We start from the raw sequence: 8,592 nt of genomic DNA, 5'->3' as shown, positions 1-8,592 counted from the left end.
AAAAAACAAATGATACAGAATGAATGGGGAGCATGGAGTGTTCTGGAGATGGGGTTTTCCACAGATGTGACATTAGCAACGTCAGCCATCATTCAGGTTGAATAAAAGTTGGCTGGCTGGGGAAGGTTGTGTCGTCTCCTCTGCCAAATCACAGAGGATGGACAAAAGACGAATATACTCAATATTGAATTGTAAATGTTCGCCCTGGACCTTTTTTCATTGTCGTCTGTGTTAAAGGTACAATAATTGTGTAGGCTAAATCACAATGGGCTTTCTCGGAACATCTGTGCTTTAGATTTCCATAGGTGGCGAGCGCACCCACATTCATCTATGATCATATCATTTTCAGACCCTTAAGAAATATGAAGGTCATCATCGTTTTCCAAAGGGCTGTGAAAGCATGCCCAGCGGATCCGAAGAACTTGTCCTTCAGACAGCTCGAGAGGAATCCCGGTTCATATAACCATCTGACTGTACATCCAAAGACTCAAAGCCTCCTCCACCACTTCAACCAGCTAATGAATTATTTGGGACTGAGTCTCCTGCAATTAATATCTCTCAATAGCAACTATGGGCATTGCGTCGCAGCAAACCTCGCTTGTCATTTCTGACTTGGCGTTGGAACCCTTGGTTACAATGAGCTGTGGCCAACAGCTCCAGCTGCAGACGTCTCGTCATTCTGAAGCATATCGCGAGGTCGCCAGAAAAGGTTGCCAGAAAAGACAAAAAATCGGTCACAGTTAATCCGTGTTTTTTTTCCTCTATTGATCTTTCAAACCGTATTCGGTCAAGGATTTGACCCTACCTTACCTTACTCATCCCTGCATTCTTGCTTTGCTTACTTTGACATTCTCTATTAGCCTGTGGGGGGCCGGTTAAAAGGGACTTTGTGGGGTCGGCATCAGCAATGACACGCTCTTCCCTTTGGCCTGCACGCTGCACCAAAATGACCTCCCTGATTTCATTTCTTCTTCCATCAACATCTACCCAGGGAGCAATGAGAGTCTTAGCCCTTGCCGGAAGCCCCTTCGGCATAACAGCCAATATGGCTGTTCAACCTGGTTTGGCTCCCCTGCCTACGCCGACCTCCAGAGCCAACCGCGTACAAGAAGGAAAAGTAATTTAGCTTCTGTAGCGCTCCACAGCTTCACTTTTTCCTCAACACATACATATACATATATATAAATATATATTTATATATATATTTGTTGAAAGGGACTCACCCGAAGACTACCTTTCAACACACACACGCACACACACACATTCACTCTTGTCCTCTTTCCGCTGTGTTTCCAGTCTCTCCACTCCACCACATTTTTTTTAGTTCATTTTTTTTCCTTTGTTGCTGTTTCCACGTTTTGACGGCAGCCAGGCACTCCGACGTCTTCCCCCCCCCCTTGCCGTCCAGTGATAAAGACGTTCGAAAATGCAATGAAGAAGTATGAGAAGAAGGAATAGACAATGCAAAAAATTGATGAGCGGGGATTTCGGGAGAGAGAGGGGGAGGAGGGTGTGTGGGGGTGGGTTGGATGTGGGATCGTCTGGAGGTGTATTGTGTTCCCGCAGTCGTTTCTGTGGCGGTTGCACGATTGAGAGAGCGCGGGGAGTTTTATTATCAGATCTGAACACATTTCAAGGGGACCTCTGCCAAGCACCTGTATCATACTGGAGAGCATAGTCTCTATAATCTCTCTCTCTCTCTCTCTCTCTCTCTCTCTCTCTCTCTCTCTCTCTCTCTCTATCTCTCTCCCAGTGTCGTACACTTCATCACTCCCGCCGGTTGCGACGGGAGTGTCGACGGCGTACACTTTATCGGCATGCACTCCCTGATCCCTTTGGACCGCTGCGACACTCGCGCACTCCCATCAGGTCACTCTCGTTGCGACTCTACCTGAGAGTTCTCCGGCGACCTTGGTCTGAGTTCAACCACAAAACTATAGCCGCAGTACGAACGGGCCCCCCAAGGGTAAACCCCCTCCTTCTGAACAATAGTGTCCGCTTCTCTGCCGACCGGTGAGGACAGACATCCAGAGAAGGCACGTTACACATCGCTAGCCGATCCTGTTGAAACAGTTTGCATGGGTCCAACTTTAGCAACTCATCGGTCATGTAAATTATGCTTTAGGTCCGGGATAAAAACATTTCAGGGGCCCAGAGCTTTGATTCATTTAACATGCGAGTCACGTTACTCAGGCCTGAGTGCACCACAGAAAGATAAAGATGGTTAAGTCATTTACTGCCGAGACAACAACCGGTCAGTCCCACCCGGGGACCCAGAGCCTCGAATTCTCCGGGACACATGCAGGGCCCATAAAGTACCTCCTGCTCACCGACGTGAGAGCTTTCGCTCCTTGGAAATGTGAAAGAAAGAAAGAGAAGAAAGACAAAAAACCTGGGGAATACCAAGAGATTTTTTTCAGAAAAGCAATCTCAAAAAGTTTCGCAAGGCATCCTCTGCCTGAAAGATAATTACATTGTTCCCCCCTGAGCCCAAACGCAGGCGTCGCCTGTAGTGGTGTATGACGGTGTTCCCCCGAGGGCACATCGATGAACTGGGCCCTGGGCCCTCGGCCCTATGTCAGGTACCTCACGGAAAGGGCCGTGTATTGATCAAGGTTTTACAGCTCAGCGGAGAGGGACACGGGCCATAAGTTCTGCACGCCTGTGGCTGCCACCGATTGTGTTTCAATGACCAAACCCTACAACATTTGACCTATTGATGACTGCCGCTAATACACAGCGAAGGACCTAGTAAATAAACAGGTCGCCAGCACCAACAAACCTGTTTTCCCTTAGCCTGCATCTGGCCGATAAGGATCCCCCGGAGGGCTCTAAATCACTACTCGCCAGCTCTAAGTAAGACACCCTGCTATTACTTTCTAATAAAGATTAAATAGGCTGTATAATACGGAAAGATTGAATACGTTGGGTAATGGCACGGGGGGAGGGTGGGGGGACTGGGGGGTGGTGGTGTGGTGTGGAGGGATAATGATAAAAGATAGTCTGTGGGAAAGTGGGGCCACATCAGCAAATAAGATGGAGTAAATCAGGAAATAAGAGGCTGCAGTGATGGTGTGTGTGTGCGTGTGTGTGTGTGTGTGTGTGTGCGTGTGCGTGTGCGTGTGCGTGTGCGCGTGTGCGTGTGCGTGTGCGTGTGCGTGTGCGTGTGTGTGTGTGTGTGTGTGTGTGTGTGTGTGTGTGTGTGTGTGTGTGTGCGCATGTGTGTGTGTTTGTGTGCGTGTGCGTGGTATTGATTGGCAGTGAATTCAGTGTGCAAGACAGAGACAGCAGGCTGCCGAGGAGACTCCTGCTTGTCGGTTTTGTTTGGTGTTTGTTTTTTTTCATTGACAGGCCTTCCATTCAGCGGAGGGCAATATAGAGGAGTAGGCTACGATCAACACAATATTCCCCACACACTATCCTGAGATGGCCCGCTGTTATGAATTATGCTTTAGAATAACAAGAATTATATTGATGTAAAGATAACGACCCGTAATATTACGTGCATCCAGACAACAATTTAACATGAACGAAAACGCACCCTTAACAAATCAATGGATTGCTTAGTAGCAGAAACGAAGGGAATAAAGACAGAAAAATCTGTCAAAAAATCCCCGGAACCAATGAAGACAGACATGGATGTGGCAAGAAAACACAGGGTGGAGAGGGAGGACTAGGTGCTGATTCATAGAGAAAAACCGACTGAAGAAATCAAACATATCATGGTCTCAAAGAAAGTGCAGATGGCGCAGGTTCTTCGCCGGAATCCGGCCTTCCCTTTGTAAAACAATTCCTTGGCCTACACTTCAATGCCCTACCACCTCCTCTGACCCTCCAATCCCCACATCCCCTGGTTCAGCGGACCGCTACCCACAAGCCCTTGGGACTGAACAACAGTCCGGCCTTAACCTCTGTTCTGATCCCGTCCAATCAGGCGAGAGAACGGGCAGAGTTTGGGAATGGGGGGAGGCCGCTCATGCACTTCCTTCCTTCAGCCCTGGCACACAGTCAGCCTCTCATGGGAACTTGGCGAAGGAAATGTGCAAATATCCGTCCCCGTGTGTGTGAGTGGACAAGCGTATGTGCATGGGGGCATGCGTGTGTGTGTGTGTTTGTGCGTGCGCGCGCGTGTGTGTGTGTGTGTGTGTGTGTGTGTGTGTGTGTGTGTGTGTGTGTGTGCGTGCGTGTGTCCGTGTGTGTGTTGGTGTGTCCCACTACTTGATGCCAAAAGAAACTGTACACATTTCTGGGTAAAAACAAAGGCTATGTGCATAGGCATGACAAATGGGAGCATTTTTTTCCATGCAAATCCATAGAAAGTTACGTGTAGATTGAATCACTTCTAGTTTTGCATATAAATGCCCGTCTGTGGATAGATACGTTTGGATTGAGTCATTTTAGTTTTGAATACAAATGCACATTTATAGATAGACACGTGTAGATTGAATTACTTTACATTTTGAACACAAATGCACATAGATACGTAGATTGAATCACTTCTGGTACTTAGATTGAATCACTTCTGGTTTTGCATACATCTATTGATAGATGTTTTGATTGAATTGCCTCTTTTGTTGGAGTATGGCAAGCATCTCATTCTGCTCTACACACTTCCCTGGTATTCCCTGGTATTGTAAACGGTCTGAGAAAGACCAGGATCAAATTTGCCATAGACATCCATACATCCATACACAAAGATAGAATAGGGTGGAATCATACTGAATTAGATAATCTGTCTTAATAATAACTAATTATCTCTATTCAGCGTTTTTCAAGTGGTGAACGGGTCTTGATTGCCATGTCTGTGTGCGTGTGTACCTGTGTGTGTGTGCCTGCGGGCCTACGTGTGTGCGTCCATGCATGTGTACAGGGTAAAAATGTAAGACCTGCCACCAGCCAGCGACAGGTCTATTTTAACATTTGGCAGGTAAAAAAAAAACTCCAGGGAGACATATTAAAACAAATAATTGGCCTGTAGATTTTTTCCACTCCAGGCAGGTATAAAGACTCAAAAAGTTGACTTTGGACCCTGCATGTGTGTGTGTGAGGTCAGCTCACCTTGTCTATTCCTGATCCTCAAATCCATCAAAAGGGTCTCTACGAAATTTTGCACAAGAATTACGATGTGATGAGCCCACTCAATAAATCAGACGGACAGAAAAACATAAACGTGTAGCGGCTCTATACTGTTTGTACACATGTCGGACAGATGGGGATGGGTGTGGGGGTGTGTGTGTGTGTGTGTGTGTGTGTGTGTGTGTGTGTGTGTGTGTGTGTGTGTGTGTGTGTGTGTTGTGGTGGTGGGGTGTGGGGGGGGGGGGGGGGGGGGGGTTTCCTTAGCACACCCTGGTGGAGTGCAGTGAGATCCTGCGCCGGGACGTCCCAATCATAAGCTAAACAGCCCGCTATCGCTTGGAAAAACAGCAATCCAAGGGCCCAATAGCAATCCCTGGCCGTGGTCGACATCCCTTTGTTATTCCAGGATGGCCGTCGGATCCCTAGGGCAGGGCCATTCATCAGCGGGGAAGCGAGTAGATTTTAAAAAGGCAGGCGAATCGCGACTGTAGATCACACTGTACAGCGGAGGCACTCAACGCCTGCACGCGCACGTGCACGGAGAAAAAAAGAGAGGAATAGAAACAAATCCACCGGCCCCGGTTACCCTACACCTCCTCAGTGCGATCACATCTGAAAGTACACACACACGCACACACGCTCGCACGCACGAACAATCACATACCCCCACACATACACACGACAGACAGAGGCAGGAGAATGCACCCGTGCTACCACCCTACCACCTTATGCATTAAGAGATTACAGTTTCGTAGCCTGGACCTCAGGACGCAATGCCACTTCTTGCCTTCTTCCTCCATATCCGAAGGAAATGGGAGGGGGGGGGGGGGGGGGGGGGGGGGGGGGTGGTTTATCAGCTGTTCCATCTGTGGAGAGTGCCAGACAGAAGGGAGGCTAGAAGCAGAGAGACACCTTTTCGTTAACCTTGACTTTCCTCCATTTGTTCCCCTCTCCGTTGCCGCGCACGTGTGTGCGTACACACAGACCCCCCTCGGACGTCACTGAGTTAATAAAGGGTTTGTTAGTTTAGTTACACAGGATATTAACAGTCAAGGGTTGCCCTTTGTGAGGCGGACAACTTTGCAGAGAGAAGGTCGACATCTTAGTCTCAAAAGCAAAAAGGAGCAGTCTGTGCTAAAGAGCCTGCACACATGGAGCAGATAACAGAGTGAATCATGTTTTTCCATGCATCTGCAGCTCCTCTCCATCAACACCTACAGCTTGACTCCTAGAAAATTTGTTACTTATCCTCCCGTTCCAACTCTCTATCCAGCCATCTATACAAACAACTGGGGGCCGGTTAGCCAGCTCTCAGCTGACCCTCTGCAAACATTTAGTAATGTGTTTAACGCATTTGTCTGACAGTGTGTTAGATTGTGTATGCGGCGGGAGGCTGGAGTATATGTGTTTAGCATTTCAATAAGATACATATTAGACTTTAGGTTTTTCATCAGCGTTTTCTGTGGTGGGAACTTATAGAAGTTCTTAGGCCTCGTTTTCTCGCTTTCAAACTAAAGCAAAAGTTTTCAGATTGGGAACGACTGCAATACTTCCATGGTCTGGCTAGGGGCTGCTGTTTACTCCCGGTAGATGCCAGAAAAACATGGCAGGACGAACCATCTGACTAAATCACAGAACGCCGCTCTGAGGCACACCTCAGGGCTTCACCACAGCTTTCTGCTGTCTGGCTTCCAAGTGCAAAGGGGTGGAGACCGTGCACACACTGCACGCATACACAAATAGCATGGCCCACACGCAGACACATGCGCGCACACATGTCCAAGTCCACACACACACACACGCACGCGCATACACATGTGTACACATGCATACACATATACATCCGAGAGACACACACACACACGCGCACACATGTACACATGCATACACATATACATCCGAGAGACACACACACACACGCGCACACATGTACACATGCATACACATATACATCCGAGAGACACACACACACGCGCACACATGTACACATGCATACACATATACATCCGATAAACACACACACACACACACACACACACCGTACACACACACTTGCACGCATACATACACATATATGCGCACACACACCAACACACATAAACACACATGCAAGCACACATACCTGCATGCACACTTCACCCTATGCCTTTCAACTTAACCTTTGCCGTCGTAAAATAGTTGATGACAAGCGACCACTGGGTCGATGACTTATTCAGGGTTAACCAATCAGAGGAAAGGTTAGGGTTCTCAGTGCTGTGCCACCGAGGGGTTCCCTACTCTTTTAAAGCACTGATACGCGCCAGATGTTGGTGGGCGTCGTAAGTCAGCCTGCCTCTTTTAATGCTTCGCTTTCTGGGAGCGCTAAGTGATGTCACAAAACATCTGGTTCATTCTACCAAAAACCTGGGCTTTGGTCATTTGTTTGTGGAGGAGAGTGAGAAGAGAGGAGGAGGAAAGGAAAGGAAAAGGTGAGAGATTGGGGAGAGGAGAGGAGAGAGGGATGAGATGGAGAGAGGAGAGGAGAGAGGGATGGGATGGGAGAGGAGAGAGGAGAGGTGAAGAGAGGAGACGATAGAGGGAGGAGATGGGGGGATAGGAGAGAAGAGGACAGAGGAAATGAGAGGAGAGGGAGGGAAAAGGGAGAAAGAGGAGAGAGTGGATCTGAGGAGTTTGTGTACATTCGGTGGGTTTAGCGACTCGACCAGAGGGATAAAGAGTGGACTGCCCTCATTTGGTGACTGACAGAACTGCAACATTACCCAAACCTCTCTAATCTAATACACATACATCTGAAAGCAAGAGCTTTTGGATACCTGCCACCAAGCCATATCCCAAGCCATTATGGCTGCTGGTCTTTAAAGATATATCTCCCATTAAGATAATTGCTTCACAATAACATTATTTTAGGGAAGAAATAAACTGTATTGCTACACCATTTTGCAAATGGGAAGCAAGTCGTTACACATGCATTTACTCTGATTGAAACGGTGCCGTAAAACAGAGGAATGGACGGTGGGACGCGGAGTACTCGAAACTTCCTGAGCCCCAAGGTGACTTCGCTGATGAGGCCGTCTCAGCCCTGGTTCTGCGGAGCCTGCCTCGGAGCGCCCCCCGCTGGGGCCTCCCAGAACCTTCCAGGGTCCCCGGGGTGCCGACGCTGCTATCCCTACTGGTCGGAGGGCCGTGGGAGCGGCAGCACTGGGGGGCGGGGGTTAATGGAGCGCTACCAGTATCAGCTGTTGCATTTGTGATGTTACACCTCATCGATTGGAGTTTTTTGGAGAGGATGAAACCAGCCCTTCTCATGGCACGGTTTGAGAACACAGCACTTAAAAATGTCCCTTGAGGCAAACACGTATTGCGCGACTAAACATAGATATTAGCAGTCTATATACATTTTCCTTCTGTTGGCTTGAAGTGACTCACACCCAATATCTCAATCGAAATCGTCATTGCGTGTCGCCGACGTATTCTTGCGTAACGCTGAACATTTCCCCCTTACGCGATTGCTCTGCA

General features: G+C 48.3%; 1 protein-coding gene across 1 annotated transcript in view; it reads left to right on the top strand.

Moving 5' to 3' along the window:
- Positions 1–8,081: 8,081 nt before the first annotated feature.
- LOC307088672 (cyclic nucleotide-gated channel beta-3-like) overlaps positions 8,082–8,592 on the top strand; it is a gene marked incomplete at both ends in the record, with an annotated part of 11,140 nt that continues 10,629 nt past the window's right edge. The window contains one exon of the mRNA XM_079754623.1: positions 8,082–8,305. Coding sequence (XP_079610749.1) covers positions 8,082–8,305 — 224 coding nt within the window. The remainder of the gene's footprint in view (positions 8,306–8,592) is intronic.

The sequence above is a fragment of the Pollachius pollachius genome (assembly GCF_949987615.1).
Source record: "Pollachius pollachius genome assembly, chromosome: 17".
Taxonomy (NCBI): Eukaryota; Metazoa; Chordata; class Actinopteri; order Gadiformes; family Gadidae; genus Pollachius; species Pollachius pollachius.
The sequence above is the reverse complement of the archived record's forward strand: the minus strand, read 5'-3'. Positions and strand labels throughout refer to the sequence as shown.